The sequence below is a fragment of the Callithrix jacchus genome, chromosome 1, assembly GCF_049354715.1.
Source record: "Callithrix jacchus isolate 240 chromosome 1, calJac240_pri, whole genome shotgun sequence".
NCBI classification, from domain to species: Eukaryota; Metazoa; Chordata; class Mammalia; order Primates; family Cebidae; genus Callithrix; species Callithrix jacchus.
Genome location: NC_133502.1, coordinates 90,328,984 through 90,349,057, shown reverse-complemented (window position 1 = coordinate 90,349,057; position 20,074 = coordinate 90,328,984). Strand labels below are relative to the sequence as shown.

Sequence of the window (20,074 nt, the reverse complement as noted above, 5' to 3'; positions counted from 1 at the left end):
TACTTATACCCCTAATGCAGTGATTCAAAACAGGCGGTGATTTTGCCCTGCAGGAGGTATATGACAATATCTAGGAAAATGTGGAGTTGTCACAACTGAGAAGATGCTGCTAATGTCCCATAGGTAGAGGTAAGGAATGCTCTTAAACATCTGCAAGTACAGGACAGCCCACAAAGCAAAGACTATCCTGTCCAAAATGCCCATAAAGCTGAGATTGAGAAATGTCGCCCTAGGATTATATGAAGGTTTTCTGAATAGAATCACTTTAGGATCCTGTTTTCTTGTGCATCCTCTGAGAAAGCTGCTTCCTCTTTTCTGCCTCTCCCTTCACTATCATCTCACTTCCACTCCACAAAAGAAAGATTGAACTCTTTCACTCATTTCAAATCTTATTATGTGCATGGTTCCCAACATGGAAAACTTCCATTGCAGTAAAAAACAGACAATTCGAAATAATGATTTTGATGCTGAGAAAAGGAGTGATTTTAACGAATGAGCAAAATAGTCTTTTGCAAGTCATGTAGTTTCCTTTACTTTCAACAAAACTGAAGGAAGATCTATTCAAATTATCAGTTATAGGTCATTAAAAACAGTTTTTGATAATAGAATGCTAGTGATTTGAGGCATATATCTCAGAATGAGTTTGAAGAAGTGAGTTCAATTGCTATGGCAAAATTAGTTTCCCTTTCCTCTTCATATTTATGTGAATAAGTTTTCAACACGTGTATTCCTAAAAACAAAAATATAAATAGAATTGATGTGAAACCCCATTACATTCTAGTAGTAAATAATAGTCAAGCAAAAGTACCAGATTTAAGTGAAAGAAAAAACCTCCTTCTGGACTATTAAAAGATAAATTTTCTGGCCAGGCACGGTGGCTCAAGCCTGTAATCCCAGCACTTTGGGAGGCTGAGGCGGGCGGATCACAAGGTCCGGAGTTCAAGACCAGACTGGCCAACATGGTGAAACCCCATCTCTACTAAAAAATACAAAAATTAGCTGGGCATGGTGGCTCGTGCCTGTAATCCCAGCTACTTGGGAGACAGAGGTAGGAGAATTGCTTGAACCAGGACCAGGAGGCGGAGGTTGCAGTGAGCCAACATGGCGCCACTGCACTCCATCCTGGGTTACAGAGCAAGACTCCATCTGGAAAAAAAACATATATATATTTTTTTTTCTTTTAATATTTATTCTTACACTTAGCATTAGGTTGACGCAAAAGTTATTGCAGTTTTTACCATTACATCAGCAAAAAACGCAGTAACTTTTGCACCAACCTTAATAAATATAAAACATGTAATGTATTTGTGTGATTTTTATCAGTTGTGTTCTAGTGTTGATAATAATTCAATCTAGAAGGAGTTTTAATAAGATTCACAGAGAAAAATGGTTCACAGAAAAAATGGTTAAATATAAAATATATACTTATTTTTGTTGGAGAGAGGTATAACCTAGTAATTAATAAAAGACTTTCAAACATGAGAATGTAGACATTAGAATAAAATTATGAGCAGGAAGTGAAGGTATGAATTCAAGGAAAAAAGTAGATATTATAAAATTTCTGTAAAAGAGTTTGTTTATGGATTTTCTTTTCAAATGTATGATATGGCTATTAAAACATTTTGAGATTTAGATTCCATTGGTATATTTAAATAGAAACTCATCAGTTTTATTTTAATATATAAAATCTAAAATGACTCAAATATTACATTCTTTGCAGTGTTACTGTATACATTATATAGTCTGTTTTTACAAAAGTTCTGAAATAAAAAAGAATGCCAGAGCACCTCTATTTTAGAGGGTTCTGTCGTGGTTTCTCAGGTCTGTATTAACCTGTTATCCTTATTGCTTAGGAACAGCATCGGTCAAGTACTTGGCTAACAACTATTTCAAACTCTTTGCAGAACCCAGAATAATAATTCACTCTTCATTAACTTTTCGTAGATGACCAGGCACAGTCATATCTGAGAGGCTTTGGATAATAGCTACTGCTCATTTCACTCAAGTTTTTAAAGTGCTAGTTTTCTGCAGAAATTGTGAATAACTACCAACCTCAGAATCAGCAACCCTGAGAGAGAAACAGTATCCTCCTCAAAGGAACACTTCAGTACATTCCGCTAGACTAATTATCTGCAAACTTTTCTGTAAAGCCCCAAATATAAATATTTTAGACTTTGTGGCCCATGTGGTCTCTGTTGCTCTGACATTGTAATGTATAATGTCAGAGTAGCACAAACATAGCACAGTCAATGTGTAGATGAACGATCATGTCAATGTGCCAGTAAAACTCTATTTACAAAAACAGGTGGCAGGCTAAATTTGAGTGGGCAGTAGTTTGCTGACCCCAACACTTGACTGTCAAGTCCCTGAAGACAGGATATATGTCTTATTGAACTTAGTATTTTCATCGCCTAGCACAGAACCTGAAACTCAATAAATGTTGAATAAATGAGTAGAAGTATTTAAGCCTTAAGAGGATAACAGTATATTTAAAATATGCTGAATGATATTTATATAACATATACATATAATTAATTATATGTATAATTAAATATATGTAAAATGAATGATAGAAGAGAATAAGACAATTGTAAACCTCATCAAGCTTAGATACTGGCTAAGGAGCCCTATTTCTCTAAGTACTAGGCAGCTTGACCACAGCTGATAGAATGAAGCTATAGTATTCAATTATTTCAATATAATTTAATACAGTTATTTTAACATAATATTGAATAATTTACCAATCCTCAAGTATAACTTCTCATGTATTTGTCTTTTATATTTTGAACCCCTTCAGGTCAGACAGCTTTGAATACCTAACACCAACTCTGTATCTTCTCCATAATAGACCATTGAAAATTGAATTAATTGTGGATGAGGAAAGGTAAATCAAAATATGACCAATTAATAAATTAACAAACATCTTGTCTATCTAGTATGCTGTAAGCATTACATGGTTGTTGAAAAAGATCCAAGGAAGAAAATGTATTTATTCAACAAACTAACACCATTATAGTACTTATGTGTCATGTTTGCCTCTAATTTCTAACAAATACTAACTCAGTTAATCCTTATGGCAAGTTTGTGATAAAACAGTATTTATTATTAGATCCATTTGATAGATGAAGAGGCTAAGGTACAGAATGGTTAAGTAACTTGTCCAAAGTCGCACATCTAGTAAATGGCAAAACTGGAATTCAAACACAGGCATTCTATCTGCTGAGTCTGTGTTCTCATCATTGCAAAATTCTGTCACTTTTCTTGCAAAGTGAACCCATGAGGTTTCAAAATGACAGATGCAAATTGTTAAGTAAGAGTACAACACACTATGGCATTGCCAAATGACACTTGTAACTGATAAAGCTAGATGAGTTCAAAAAGATGATCACTATCACAGTGATTAGGAAGAACTCTAGGAGAAGTCACTTGAGCCAAGCCTTCAAACTGTGTAGAATTTTATTGGCAAAGAACCACAGAGAAACTTTCCAGGTGGAAGGACAGAGGGAACAAAACCTTGGCGGCAGAAATCGTGTACCACTCAAATGAAACAAAGCATAAGAGAGAGAACTAACATTGATTCTGCCCTATGTGGCAGATACTGCATTTGGTCCTTGACCTCCTAGGGGGGCTAGTTACAATCCCAAGCATGGTAGTAAAGCAGTCCAGGTACCAGTGCCACCTTTACCACTTACCGTCCTACTTAATTTCTCTAAGCCTCAATTTTTTTGTAAAGTGAAGATAAATAATACCTTCATCATAGGCTCATTGTAAAAGTTAAATCAAATTAAATAACATTATAATATGCTTAGCTTGCACCTGTATTTAGCCCTCATTAAGTGGCTTATTATTGTTCTTGAATTTCTATTGTCACACAAAAAAAAGTGAAGTATTGTTATCTCTACATTGCAAATGAGAAAGCTGAGACTCAGAGAGTCTTAGACTAACATCTGTAATATATGTATAATTACCCCAGTACAATAGGCCTCCAAGGGAGTTCTCATTGGGAAGCAGAGATTTGGTTATTAGAAGAAACAATTGAGAGATGCTGAAATGTCAAAATAGGAGTTTTGTTGTACTGAGATAAATTGAAAATGTTGGGGGCCTAACGTTTGAACTTTAAAAAAAAAAAAAAGGAAATCTGTGACTGTTCCTGTGTTTAAAACTTGCCTCTTAATGATTTAGGGGTCACTGAATAAAAAGAGGAGTCAAGCATGAAGCAGAGAGGCAGTCTGGAGACTTGGCTTGGCATTCAGAGTCAGTAGTGTCAGCTTAGCTGACATATCAGTTACTGCCCTAAAACCTGTCTCTTAGTAAGTGTCCTCAATCCCACCTGACAGTTCTCAACATACCTGGTGCACTTGATTTGAGTCTGGTGTTTTTTTCCTTATATTTATTTACATTTGTTTAGCGCAATCTGGTTGAAAAAATTTATAGACATAACATTTACCAAATATAAATTGCAATGTTTCCTCACATACCATCTCACTGAATATTATTATACCCATTGTGTTTTTTACATAGCTGTGGAAGGTTGATTTGTTCTTTCAGGGGAGTGTTTTATGAAGGAGCTCACCCCTTTTTCAATGGGAGCTAATTAATTTATTTTATCATGCTTTACACATAACTTTTGAAGATTCTTCTGAGAATCTAAAATAGCTGAGTCTTTCCTTCTCTCCCACTAAAAAAAAATATACGCTTTCTGTTAGAAAAACTCAAAATTTCATCTGAGTCTACTTTCAAACATACACCTGCAAAATGCATGTGTCTTTAAAAGAAAAATAAAATTGTCTCATCATTTTTTTTCTTAAAACAAATCAGTGTTTTTCTTCATCATTTCATTTTTAAGATTCCCTTTATTCTCATGGTTCCAATGGTGTTTTCTGCTGTAACGAAAGTTACTGACATCAGGAGATCTAAATTGTGAAACTTATGTAACTTGCACTATACCCGTTCCAACATCTTGTAGTCTAATTAAATACAAGCCAAGTCAGTTGGCAGAAAGGTACGGCGTGGTGGTGTGGATATTAGCACCTTGTTAGCAGTCAAAACCTGCTTTCTCCGGCAGAACCTATTCCTGAATGCAAAGTTTTATATAGATTAATGCTGTAATGTTTGATAGGCATTTGATAAACTTATATTTGAATCCAGAAATAGAAATATTTTCTTGCCAGACATTTTAATCTATTTTTTTTAAAAAAGGCTAACCACATACTCTAGTGGGCATTTGCCCAAAACCATTGTTTTACTTTTTAGTGTTTAATTTATAGAAAAAGAAAAAATTATATTTAAAATATCTCTATGAGAGAAATGATCTTGGAAAAAATATTATAAATGTGTAATATAAATAAAATAAGTTATAAGGTTCATGTTCCCTGGCATTAGTTTAAATCTTCTTCATCATCATAGGTAATTCTTGTTGAACACTTACTATGTGAAAGGCACCGTGGTGAATACTTCATAAGAATTACCTCAGTTAATCATCAGAATAAATCCTTGAGATTAGTAATATTACACCCATGTTACAGGTGAAGAAAATGAAGCACAGAGAGGTTAAGTCATTTGTCCAAAGTCACCCAGTTATTACTTGAAGGAACTGGGATTTTAATTCAGATTTTTAACAGCTCTGCCCTCCCCATTACAGACTTATGTCTGGAAGATGCTTCAAGCTGACCTCCTCCTCTGGGTCTGTCTTGTTTGTCTCAGAGGTCCTTTCTGGGGTACACGACCTTCAGACACCTCCCTTACTCTCACCAAGCCAAACCTAAATGAGTGGTCTGGGGAAATGTACTAATGTATCTTCCTCTTTAAGTCGTGCATAATATGAAAGCTTCCCTCTGTGGCACTGTTAATTGAACATGTGAAACGAGAGGATGATTGTTCAAAAACATTGGAAAGCATGTCTTTCTATCGAATGGGCATTTTAAAAACTGCCACCAATGTCCACACACTGCAACCGGCCCTAAGACAACCTGTCTTAATTTGAGACCGTGTGGCTCGCACCCAAGTACAAGAAGTATCCAACATAGTGGTATGTTGCTATCTCACAAAAGACACACTGTCTTTTGGGGATTCAGTGGAAAGACTTCTAGAATTTAAATCAGGAGGCATTTTGCTACCCTTACCCATGTAGCCTGAGCAAGTCACGTCTTGGGCCTGCCCTCCTCATTTCTGAATGTGAATGTGGCCTGTGGTTGTCTCCAGAGTATTTTGCAGCTTCCACAGTCCAGAAGTTCATGCCCTCCAGGATGATACTTTTGTTACATTGTTACAAGGATTGGTTTTCAGTTATTTTAGTTTTTGAGGGAACAAGGGTTTTTATGGACTAGGTAACCTGTCCCAAACCAGATATAAGATGTGCCACTGGGATTCTACCTTAGAACTATGTAATACCAAAATCCTGAACTACAGTGTCCTTTGTGATTTTAAGATCCAGTAGATCTGTCCCCTAAAATAGGCTTTTTCTCCAACTTGTTAGAATTACAGTTAATTTTTACATAGTTTCATATCTTATAATACACCAATAGTACCATATTCATTAGAACTATAGAAAGGTAAGGGTCACATATATTAAAAGAAGAGTATGGTTGTTCTTGAATGCTATGATAAAGTATATTTTACAGAGAAATTCAGCCTAGATATTATTTATACCCCAGTAAATGAGTTTACCTTATCCTTTCCTAAGAACTTATTTTCTTTTATTTTTTTTTTATTTTTTTATTTTTTGCTTTCTTGTCGAACAGAAAACCAAACACCGCATGTTCCCACTCACAAATGGGTGTTGAACAATGAGAGCACATGGACACAGGGAGGGGAACATCACACACCGGGGCCTGCTGAGGGGTAGAGGGGCTAGGGGAGGGACAGCAGGGTATAGGGGGACTGGGGAAGGACAACATTAGGAGCAATACCTAATGTAGATGATAGAGGGGATGGATGCAGCAAACCACCCAGGCATGTGTATACCCATGCAACAATCCTGCATGATTTTATTTTCATAGGAATATGAGGTAAAAGCTCAAAGGCCTGAAAACTTGAAAGATCGTTCCATCCTGTCTTGACAAAGTCAAGATGTGGCCAGGAAAGTTGTGCTGATTTCAGATAAATATCCTACCTACTGCACAGTTCTGCTGAGGGCTGGTTGGAGTGTGCACACACATGCACGAGGGACGTATTTAGAGAAGTCAGGGTGGGTAGGTTGTGTGGGAGACAGGGGAATTCAATGAAGGGAGATTCTTTAGCCTTTCCTTCAAGTACATCTTTCTCCTGAGTACATTTACTTCCATCACAATGGACTAGAAGAGATCCTTGCTTAGTGGTGCAGAACCCTTGAGACCTAATTTAGCTTTTATAGGAAATTCAAAAAGAGACGGCACAAGAGCAAGAGAACAGAACAAAGATATAAGTTTGTACAGGGAATATTGATACTTGTGAACTGCTTCTGTGACTCTTTTAAAAGAAATTTTCTAAGTAAATGCTGACGTATACTTTTCTGTTGGTGGAAGGCTGAGCTCCTCCCGCCAAACAATGCACTCCCCAAATCATCTTTACAATTCCCGACAGTCTGTCGTCTCGGAAGCTCGGGTTCATTGGTTTTTATTCTGTGAAGGTCAGGAAACGTTTTGGAAAAATAAATTTTCCTTTTTAATCTCTTAAATTAAATGTGTCTTCCCAAGGATGCTCAGAAATAGGAAAGTTACATAAATGCTAATTAAAAACATGCCTGACAAGCTGTGCCCACTAGTCCCGTTGATCATTTTTTAATTCACATTTCACAGCAATTTCTAAGAACATCACCACATCTTCATTAACTACATATCAATTAAAATACCTCTGAGACTCAGGTACAATAATGCACTATTTATTATCCTTGAAAACTGAAAGGCCCACTTTGCTAACTGCTCCACACAGCATATAGAGACTTAGAGAGAGAAGGGAAAATAAATAAAGCCTGCCCTTAGGGGTTTCACAGACGATGAAGAAAGACATTTTTTCCAATGCTGTACAAAAAGAAAAGAAAATCAGCAGCTTAAACAGACAATCAGTGGGCGGGATAAGACCAGACCTAGACATTCTTATTCTTTCTCATCTAATGCAGCCACAAAATCGTCATTCACAAGCAATGTTTTGAATGACAACACAAATATAAAGTTGTTAATGTAAAGAGCCCATATTATATTTGTGGATGGCTATTGTGGTGTAATAGTGAAAGGCAGACTGAATGAAAGCAAAACAACTTTGAAAACCTTGAATTCTGAAATTAAGTGTCTTTCTACCCTACTTATGTTCTGGGTCGGCTAGGATCATTTACCTACTCCTCTTCATCTGTTTCCTTAATATGATACTAATGATTGCTACTTCACTGAATAGATGTAAGAATTAAATGAGGCAATAAATATCAAATCTATTAGGTTCTTTTTAAAAATGTTTTGTTTGTTTATTTACTTAAATTCAGCTGACAAATAAATCTACCGGGTTCTTAACTAGTTGTATTATTGTTTGATAGATAGCAATAAATAATATATAATATTTGAACTTTTAAAAGTTGGCTTCTAACAGCTACCTAGTTTAATACACCTTTTCTATTTCTGGGCCTGGCTTTTTTTCCTGCACATTGTGAACCTGCCTGTTGTTCTGTTGATCTTGCGTCTTGCCTGATAACGAGCTAATCATTATCTTTAATCTTAGAGTCTTACATATTCTATAGTATATTTTCTATCTATAGCTCCACACTACTGCAGGCCAGTTAGACATGAAAAAAAAAAACGGTAAAATTCTGTGATTTGACAGATTCATTAACCAGGTCGAGGTGTTAAATTGAGGCAATCATCTTCACGTGACTAACCCTATATTTAGTTTATTAGGCAACTGGATGCCAATTGGCATTGCCTACAAGCTAGAAAATTACATGAACATATCGTCTTCCTGGTCTCTTAATCCTGCCGTTAACTAAAACTTCATTGTACTGCTGCATTAATCACCAAGCTTGAGCTGAAACTCTTGTTTTTATTCTGGGAAGATAATTTATTCCAAATAATGTTTCACTTAAGGATCTAATCATAAACCCAAGATGATTCAGATGGTGAAGTCCAGCTGTAACAACAACAGTATCATCCAGAAAAATAACCCCATGTATTTTGAATCCCTTGAAAGTTTTCCATAACAGATCTGAGGGTGATAAATCATGCAAACTCATTCTATAATTAACTAAAGTGTTTCTTTTCCTTCACCATAATCCAAAAGGATTAGCCCATGACCTTAAGCTGGATAAATCAGGGGGACATAATTTACTCCACTGTACAAAATTAAATTCAGATTTTAAAATCTAACAACAAAAAATATCAAACGCACACCAAAGTGAGCCTTTTCTGAAACTGTATAAGAAGTCTTCACAGTAAATAAAAGTTTGAACAATGAACAATGGCTCTATAGTAAACACCACAGCTTTCAATAATATATTTCAGAACTTTTCCATAGGAATCTCCTGAAATGTCATGATCGTGTCATCTGGGAAAGTTATTGAGCAAGTGATGTGGATAAACTAAGAGAACCAGGCTTCTACAGTTTACTCCTGATCTCAGATTGTCACAGGCTAATTTTTCACAATTTTATCCCTATTGCTGATGGTGGTACCTGTCACAAGTGTCTGTTAAATGAATGCACCAAGAAAATTTAACCATACCTTGTTTCCTCATCTGTAGTAGTATGAAAGTACATACGGTTAACCTCTTTAGATGACTTACTATAAAATTATAAGGACTGGTGAAGCAACATTGCTAGTCCTTTGATGTTTTATAAATATGGTCCTTGTTTATCCTATACCAATTCCTGCTCCTGTCTGCAACAGACTTTGGTTTGTTCTTATTTGGCCTTTGTTTTCTGCTGTCACACCACTGATACATTCAATGAAAATATATTGGGCAGTCACTTAAGACCTTTTTGCAACAAACCAAAAGATGGATGGATTAGTAGAAAGATAACTTTCTCCAGAAAACATTTATAATTACTGAATTTTAGCAGTAAATTTAGTAAAATTGCTGCATTTTAGCGTGCCTTCAATTTGCTTTACATTTTCAGCCCTCTAAAAAATTGACTGTCTTTAGAGAGTTGCATTGTGTTGAACTTATTGATTTCCACTAAGCATGCTGAAAATGCCCATTATTTGATGCATCATTAATATAATAATAGAGATCAAGCATTTTTAGATCCAAAATCACTGACATCAAAATCTTACAAGCATTAGAAAAATAGAAAGTAGAATTTACTTTCCTTCCAGGAACTACTAGCCAAAATTATTCTATACAGTGATTTTATTACATTATTGTCTGAGTTACCTGTATGTAGGTCAAATAAAGGCTGAGAAATTGAGTTCACATTATTAATCCAATAACTGATCACAAACTGGTAATACAGCAGTGGATGGGTGTTTGCTTCAATAAGGGCAAAGCCTCATTTTTTGATTTTGCTAAAATAAATTATGTACACGGTAGTGCATTGTCCATCACTTGCTTCCCTAGGGGATGGTGTTGATATTCAGTTTTTAAAAATGGTTACCAAAAAGAGGGCAACATAAATCAGAATCTGTGTAGGTTATTCTTCACGAGGAACAACCTGTAAGCCAAAGTCATTGTTTGGTGCTCTGCTGTACCCAGATAATCAACCAAAGAATGGAAGGAAGTGTTTTGATGAATAGAGGCGTCACTGCAAATCACTACTCACCTAAAAAAAGAAGCAGAATGTAAAATGCATGTGAGCACCTTTTTTACTTGCTTCTAGCTCTATCTAATCCTTATTAACCTAGCACATCACACTGATTTATAGGGTAGGGATGGTCCCACTCGAGTTTAGGTGGGTAACAAGCAGTCAACATTTGGTAAACGTTTCTTGAGGTTTGACTCTGGTTGTTATCTGTTGATTTGTTCAAATTTCTCCTCTTTTAATGTAAAAATTTAAATTTAAATGTAGTCTTTTAATTTGATATAGTCTTAGGTTTTCCCCTTATATTTTCTTACAAGTTTATATTTTTTACCTGTCATTTCTCAGTTTTCCCATTATCTTGTAGTTCTCTCCCTTGAGATTGATTCATTTTCTCTCTTCTTTTGTTATCCTTTCATCTTTTCTTCTTCTTTTTCTCTTTTTCATTGATTTTATCTTGGTAATCTTCTACTTTTTCCCATTTATTTTCAAAGCATTTGCTTGGCTTGCATCTTCCTCTTCCTCTCTTCAATCTGGCCATTTTCATGCTCTCCTTTAAATAGCTCCACCTTTAGCAAAACTTTATCACAACTGCCACTGGATTAAGGAAAGAAAGATTGCAAAATCTTGTTCTCGTACCTTCATAAACTGGGAGAGATGCAAAGTATAAATCTGTATTTACAGGCCATGGATCTGATTTAAAAGTATGTTTGTCCCATATCTGTGTTGTTGTACATACATGAACATTTTACAACTACAGGACTCCAGCCAGAACTTTCAAAATGAAAGTGCTGGCCTGATTGTCAGTGCCCTATAATCAGAACATTAAAAGGAAAAATATCACCTGTGATACTTTTTCCAAACTAGCTTTAACTGAACTCTTCTTCTGGAAGACGGTTAATCCAAACACTTTTTAAACCTGATTCTTTTAATAAGGATAAGTAATCTTTTGTTTCCTGTTGAATCTTCCTTCTCAAATCAGAATTAAGTGTGGCCTGACTTTTGATGAACTGATTATGCACCTGAGGCTGTTTGGGTTCATAATCAGTCTTAGTTCCTGAGCCGTGAAATGCTCTTGAGAGTGAGTCAATGGTACACCACACCAGAGTTTGAAATTTTCAAAATGAAAATTACGGCCATCACTTTATTCATTGAATCAACCCCACATTTTTTACCAAATACTACATACCAAAACTTGCGCTAATTTGGAGGGAGTAAAGAGGAACAAGGTAAACATCTCGTCATCTACAGAAAACCGGAGACATGACCAAGCAGTAATTCCAGTACAGTGTGATATGCCAGGGTGGGGTTTTATGTGAGGTGCTAGGAAGACACAGGAGAGGAGACTTAGTTTGCCCTGGGTGGCAAGTGAGGGGAAGAGTGTGGAAAGGCTTGATGAAAAGTGAGATTTCAGAGGGAGGAATAGTTAAGGTCAGTCTAAGCAAGAGCAATATCCAAAAAGTGATTCACTTTTTATTAGATGTTATGAATACTGAAAGTGGGGGGAAAAAACTTGCCATGAATGATTGATACTACAGCAGAGTCATTATAATCTCTTACATACTCAGTCATAATAGATCTTGAAGGAAATCCAAAGGTCTTGACTTCTACTGAAAAGCTAATTACCTTTATTTTTTGCTGATCTTTTCATTTCCTTTCTACAAGATGAGCTGTTGATTTAAATGCATACATGAAAAGATTCCACTAATTTATAGATGTAATGTTTAAGTACCTATCCTATTTTTCTGTTCAAAGTATGCCTGTGGTGTCTTCTCTATTTGCATAATGTAAATACGTTTTTTCAACCATTATTGGTTCTTCCCTTGTCTAGTAATCAAGGCTTAAATCAACCATTCTAACTCAAATATGAAAAGCCACATTTAAAAATTTGTATTTGTCCTTCTTTTATATTCAACAATTAAAAAGAAAAAGAAAAATATTATATAGCCTGCAAAGATCATATCTGGAATCCTGATTTTTTTAATGTATTAAAAACTTTTTGGAAATATATCTTGGATTCCAATTTCCTAATACCTAATAATTCAATATTCTAATAATCTAATAAGGAAAATCTTTAGAAAGGAAAATTATTGTTTTCACCTTGAATCTGCTGTAGCACAAAGCTAAGGATATGCAAAGTACCCAATAATTACACATTAAATTATATTTAATTTTACTTAAAACTAAGTCTGCTTAGTGATTTACATTCTTAATGCTAGTAATTAAACACAAAAGATTAACCCAAAGCTATATAATCTTTAGATCAAGAATGACAATGTTAGACTCCTGATTTTCAAAAAATGAGCAATACTTCATGTTGTCAACTGAATGGAGAAAGAAGTGTGTTTTCTGTGCCATAATCACTACTGCAACTTATTAATTCCTTTGTAAGAAAAATGTATAAGTTATAAAGAGTTGGAGGTTATATTGATTTTTCATTACTAGCTAAAGGCTTGCATGCCATGTGAAATGCATTCTAAAATCAAGGTGGGAGAAATCCTGTTCCCAGGATCCTTTTTTAGAAATCAGTGGGAAACCAAACAGTTATATAGTCTAGTTAATAAAGTTAGGCAGTAGGGTGGTAAAACTGTATTGTTACTCTTTCACAGAGAAAGCTAGAGGTTTATCTCTATACATAATTGATCAAATTATCTTCCATTTCCCATCTTTCATTTCATATTTTATTAAATCAAGCCAGATTTTCTTCCTGGTCCCTCTTAAAAGGACAAGAGGATGTCATGCCCACACAGAATTTTCACTCTATGAACACAGCAAGTAGGCAGGTATGTGAGAAACCGGATTTAAGTTCAGATGTTCCCATGGGAAGATGAATAAATTAAACAGCATACATTTTCAGTTTTTGTAATAAGTATAGAATTCTACTGTTTTTTGTTTTTTATCCCTATTCCAACAGAACCTTGATGAAATTCAGGAACCCTTTGAGTCCTGAAATTCCCAATTAAATGAATTTTTTTTTAAAGATTCAGGTGATTTTCACATAGAGTTAAGGCTGAGAGACATTGAGAAAGCAAATGCAAATGTACTATTGTTAATCACTAATTTTTTTAATGTATAGGGAAAAACTGCAAGACTAGTTAGAAAATACAAGGATGGGATATAGTCACTTTAAGAAAAAGTTGTTTGTGCCTTTGAATCTAATTTACAGTTTCTTCACATTCACTCCCTTCCACAATAAGAAACCAAAATGGACTATCAAAAACTCTTCTAATATGGAATCACTCAAGTCGTAGTAGGCACTCCTGGCTTGCATCAGAGCCACAAGGGAATTTATTTGAAATGCAGATCACTGAATCAAAATCTCTAACAGAGGGACCCAGTAATTGTACAAATATTCGCTTCCACTTTAACAAAAAAACCCAACAAGATTCTTATGCTAAAGCTGGAGATTCATTACTGCAGTTAACTCACACACTTTCCCCTTAGGGAATAAAAGGTTTACATTTAACTTTGTGGTTTGAGCAACCAATGAGAAAACCCTAAAAGACTTTTCCAATCCCAACTGGGCAGTCAGCAGCAGTGATCCCAGCATGGAGCTCACCTCCAAGTGAGCCCAGTGCCTCCTCTTTCCCCTGCTCAGTGCCTCCTCCATCACAGTTTCTTTCTCATCTTTGAAGCTGCTCTGCAGACCTAGGCTGCCACAATAGAATGGGTCCATTTTCATCAAATGCCTGCTTCTCAGAGTTTTCCATGACTTCTTCCAACTAATGAGGATGCATCTGTGAGAGATCCAACACAAACTTCCTGTCAACTACCAAAAATTCACATTTGGGCCAGAAACTTGAAGAAGGTGTCTTTTCTTGCATGCTCAATGTACTGTGATTTGTGATATGGCTGTGGTGGTATCTGGTTTTTAAAACTGTAGTTATAATCAATTTCAGAATGCACCACATCTGCAATAATATAAACAAGACACTTGGGGTAAAGATGGGAGATGCTCATGGGCTGATCAGAAGAAAAAAGGGGCCAATATACCGTTTAGAAATGGATGCTTTAAAATACAAAAGCAAACAAAACAACAAAGAGAGTTGCATCAGGCTCTATTGTTGGACCTATGATGAGAGCTTGGAAGGGTTGGCTTTCAGGGAGGTTTACAAACATAAGCCTCCCTGAATGGAACGTTGGAATTAAAGAGCTAAATTCCATCAAGTGCTAATATTATATGTTGATAGATTTACAGCTACTCTCAAAAGACAATTTGTGAAAGACATCCTTATTAATTAAAGCTAGCCAAAAGACTCATGAGAATTTAGATCTAGAAACCATAAGCATGAGTAATTGACCGTTATCTGTTACTATAATGGTAATACATTTCTCAATATGAAAGGACTTTGATTATTATTCAGGTTTCACATTAGAAATTTATTCTCAAGCATTTTTTAGATAGGATGTGAGGAGTAGGTTTAATTACCATACTCTACTATGGAAAACAAGATGCTAAATTATGAACAGTTATGAATCATTCATCTAAAGTATTCACTGAACACCTATTATGTGCCAGTCGCTGTTCCAAAATCTGGAAATATAGCAGTGACAAAAGAGACCAAACTCCCCTACCCTAAAGAAACCGACATTCCAGAAGGGAACAGCAGACGGTAATTTTTAAAAAAAAACAAGTAAAATTGAAAGTATTTGTGATGATGGTAAGTTCTACGAAGAATAGTAAATCAAGAAAGAGGTTTAGAGACTTTCAGAAGGATATGTTGCAGGGATTTTTTTTATACGACAAAATTTAAACAACATCTATTATCACCAAAAATAATTTTAGATTTTACAGGCTCAGTATCATTTAGCTCAATCCCCTGGTTTTACAGAAGAGAACACAACTGTCCACAATTCATGTTTTGTCTAAGATTTCCAAGGCTTATCACGTGAAGGCCAGTGCTCTTTGCACTGTATCTTGTGCCTGTCTTGGGAGTTTAGGAGTTGTCCCTTCAAATCCATTTTGTCACTACAAATGAGCCCAGGCTTTGACTAAGAATGTTTTCACTCTTCCAAAATATTTCTCTCTGTGTATCTCACCAGCAGCGTGTTTATAGGGTAGCAGGTTGACTTCGTGCACTTGAAGATAGATGGCTGCTAACACCATGTTGTGAGTGGTGACGTAATTTCACATGATTCCAAATGGGGTTTCGGAGCTACTCTTCCAAGACAGAGATCTATATAGACGATCAACAGATGACCATAAATATAGTTTGCTATCATTTATTTTTAAACTATCTATGTGTTTTTAAAAGAAACTCCAAATCTGTCACTTTCTTTTCCCTGAACCTCAGTGGCATAAAACCAGAGATTATTTTTTTTTTTACCAGGGCAAGAGCCAGAGAGACCTTGAAGGAAGAGGAGCAAGAAATTATCCAACTTGAGTGAAACTGTAATCTACATAAAGGGACTGAGGGGTTCTTAGAGTCCAAGTGTTGAAACACTTTTAAAGTGCAGTTATTACTAGAAGTAACTGTGAAAATACTACTCTCCTAGCGCAGCTGCTCCCTGCATATTTGCTTTACTGAAAAAAGAAAAATGTTTATTCTGGTTAGTACTGCAAGCCTCAGGCATCAACGTCTCAAGTGTCTCCTAATCTCTCCTCGCACAGCCGTCCGTCTGGCGATGGGAAAAGCAGCAGCTCTGGATGTTTGAATCCAGGATTTAGAGTGCCAGGCCAAAGTCTTGTTACCCTTTACACTTGTAAACTGTGAACAAATGAGAGAAAGACAGAGACAGACTGTGGATATACCTAAAGTAGTTTTTACACTCTAACTGTGAGTATAATTGAGTTTTCAATACCATTTAGCCACAACCTGAAAATTATTTCCTCTAAATGTAACATCTTCTTTTGTAATAGTACTGAAATTATTTTCTTCTTCTTTTGAAATGTTGCACTAGCATTTATTGAAGAGCTACTAGGTGCTATTCTGTGTCCTATGCTTTAGGTTTTGTTGCACAGGTGAGAAGAGTGACCAACACTCGTTGTGTGCCTACTCTATCCCAGGCCCTGGATAGGCAATCTCATGAAGTGGATTTTGCTATTAATGCGATTTTTTCCATGAGGAAATGAGACTAAGGTAGGTTAAATAACATTCCTAAGCTTATGTACTCACTCAGTGAGTGTTGGAACTAGGATTTCGGACCAGCAGCATTCAAATTCTTGAAGCTTGTTTCAAAAAATCATTGATTGAACTCTCTCTGATTTACAACAATTTTAGGGAGAGGTGCCCTATTCATTATCTATGAAGATGGTTAAAGACTAGAGGAAGTATTATTGCAACCACCAAATATTTCATAATTAAGAAAAATTCCTCCTGCGACTACAGAATTTCCAAGCATGGACTTATAGATCATAGCATTTATTTTTCTTAATACAGGAAAGAGACGTTAAAACCCAAGGACTTCTAAAGTTTGACTTGTTATAGAAAAATTAAGAAAGAAAGGAAAGAAGGATAGTCTGTCATGGAAACAGGACCGAACAGAAGAATAAAGATAAATAAGAAATTTATAACCTAAGAATAGTTAATGCAAAGCCAGAAAGAAAAAATGTGACACTGAGATCAGCTTTAACAATTTAGTTCATAACCATAAAGAAAGTCTCCATAATTTCTGCTCCTTGTAGGATCACTGCATGTTTCTCTAATATTTAAATCTTTGAAAATTGAGGTTTTGTTCACCTCATCTTTAAAATGGGCATAATAATAGTACTTGGCTCAATGACTTTTGAGAATTAAAATAGTAAAATTTACTATTAATAAATAGTAAATTTGTATTTATTTCAAATATAAATAGTATGTTTGAAAGAGCTAATATAAAGTATCTTAAAAGTGCTTTAAACAGTGACTAGTGTACATAACAAGTACACAGTAAATGTTGGATATTGTTATTTCTATTTTTATATATCTCTTTATATAAAAGCATGATACCTAGGGAAATGAAAACTAGCTCCCTGGTTTCTGTCCTAAATTATAGATTTTTTTTAAATTGCATTTTAGGTTTTGGGGTACATGTGAAGGACATGCAGAATTGTTGCATAGGTACACACATGGCAGTGTGATTTGCTGTCTTCCTCCCCATCACCTATATCTGGCGTTTCCCCCCACACTATCTCTCCCCAACTTCCCACCCCCTGCTGTCCCTCCCCTATTTCTCCCCAACAGACCCCAGTGTGTGATGCTCCCCCCCTGTGTTTTTTTAAATAAATTGGTATATTACGGTGATGAGCGCACCAAAATCTCAGAAATCACCGCTAAAGGACTTGAATGTAACTAAACACCACAAGTTCCCTAAAAACCTATTAAAATAATTTTAAAAATAATAAATTTTTATATTAATTTATCAACACTCCACAGTTATGTCAAAAAAAAAGTACATCAGACTGATGGCGTGCCCACTCAAGATTCTGTAGTATAAATGTCCTCTCTCTCATCCCAAATGTAAAAGCACTTCATGTTTCTTCTGAAAACGGATCCTCCCTTTCTGTTTCTACAAATCTCTAAGATAAATCCCAATTCCAGTCCAAGTATGATGAAAGGTCACATAAGCAAAATATTTTCCGATTAGAAGTAAAACTGTATTTACTATTAAATTTTGGTAGTTGAAGAAGAAAATGTGATTCTATTCATTCCTTTTGGGAGTAGACTGAAAATTCTTCAGCTCTCCTTTAGGTTTAGCAAAGTCAAATCTATCATAGTTTGTATACCCTGAATTTGAAGCCAAATACAGCCCCGAGATTTGAAGTGAAGCCAATATCTGTAAAGGTGACACTGGTCATGTTATGGATGCTGCTGTGAAAACTTCATCTTGCTTTCTGCAAGTAGAATTGGCCATGTGGCCACCTGGAGAGAAAATCTGGTATTTTCTTTCATGTAGATCCAGGGACAATGGACCAAGTAGAGGAAAAACTGTCACTCTGACATTTATGCTGGTAATCAAAAGGAACTGATCAGCAAAGGAGACAAACACCTATGGCTTGTGGCTTGAAATTATTCATTTTTCTTTATATCATTCCTCCTGGTATGTATGAATTAAGAACATTGACCCTTCCACGCTGGCCTCAGGGGGGCTTTGTTTCTAATGTAGTCTAATTGTTTATTTCCCAATGACTAATTGAGATTTTTTTTAAATGGTATTTTCCTTTTTATCATTTTTATTTGTTAAATGTTAATCTTATCCCAGAAATGAATTTACTTTTAACTCTTCGTTTTTCCTTGTTTCATAAAGTACTAGATTATTATATTGTTAATGATACTATCCTGCAATATAGTACTCCCCTAATGATGCTATTTATGTCAGGAAAAAGCCTTCAATACGTGAGCACATTTTGTTAAGGAGGCAGTTTACTTTGAAATAGTTATCAGTCAGCATGAGTGAGCTCACATCTTTGTAAAGATGGAAACTGATGGCCTAAACACTGAGCTCTCACTGATTATTGTATCAAAGCAACAATAATTGATCAAAGTCAAGTTTTCTGCTTTTTAAAATGCCACCTGTACCCCAAAGTTGCCTACCTCACAATGGGTGCAAGATGCCAACTGCAGACAAGGTCCATGTGCGCAGCCAGATCAAAAGGGGCCCCAAAGCTTCCAGTTTTCTAAGTATTATGCCCAAGATAAACTGAAGATCTAGAAATACTGAGGAAGCTGAATTTCCTTTCCTGAATGAATGGCATTCCCATTTCAGAAATACCAAGCTTGGGGTTTTATACCATTTTATCCCTCTGTTAAATGCAATTGTATTATGAGATCCATTTAGAGAGCTCAGACATCTTAGGTTCAGACATCTGAGCTTAGGATATGTATAACCACTGCATAATTGCCTTCTTTAAATAGAATGACAATCAAGTTTTATTGTTATTTGGCTTCTTTAATATACAAGAGAAAAAAATAAGCCCTACATTTTTTAATGATATCTTCTTTTGAAAGAAAAATAAGTACAAATGAACTCAGAATAGCTTTTCTCTTTCCACCCTCCCCTAGTAAATTTTAAGTGTAAACATACTAAACTTTACATGAGAATTTCTTCATAAAGACTGGTGTTTTCTTGCAGATGGAGTGCAGTTTATCTGGAAGGGTGATGAATTCCTAGTCTTGAAATTCACAGTGTCAAAATTATTGCCATTTAAAGTCACATCTTGAAAATTTTTTACCAGAATTAGTGCTATGTGATGTCTGAAGCCCATTCAGTGTTTCTTTTTATCTAAGCTGACACACTGTCACTGTGAATAAAAATAAAGGAACATATAATGCTGTGGAATCATTTGCAATCAGAAATTTTGTTTCAAGCTTAACTGTCCTTGATCAGCTATGATCTTTAAAGTCAGTATTAGTTTCTAAGAATTAAACTTGAATAATATTTATATCATTCTTTCCTATGCTAT

General features: G+C 35.4%; 1 protein-coding gene across 3 annotated transcripts in view; it reads left to right on the top strand.

The window, feature by feature from the left end:
* The window catches only part of RORB (RAR related orphan receptor B), a 198,701-nt gene that overhangs the window by 14,934 nt on the left and 163,693 nt on the right, over positions 1–20,074 (top strand). The window contains exon 2 of one of the 3 annotated variants that reach the window (XM_035302344.3): positions 2,798–2,884. The exons of the other annotated variants lie outside the window; for them this stretch is intronic. Within the exon in view, the coding sequence (XP_035158235.1) occupies positions 2,875–2,884 (10 nt within the window). The 5' untranslated portion in view covers positions 2,798–2,874. The remainder of the gene's footprint in view (positions 1–2,797; positions 2,885–20,074) is intronic. 3 annotated transcript variants of the gene reach the window in all.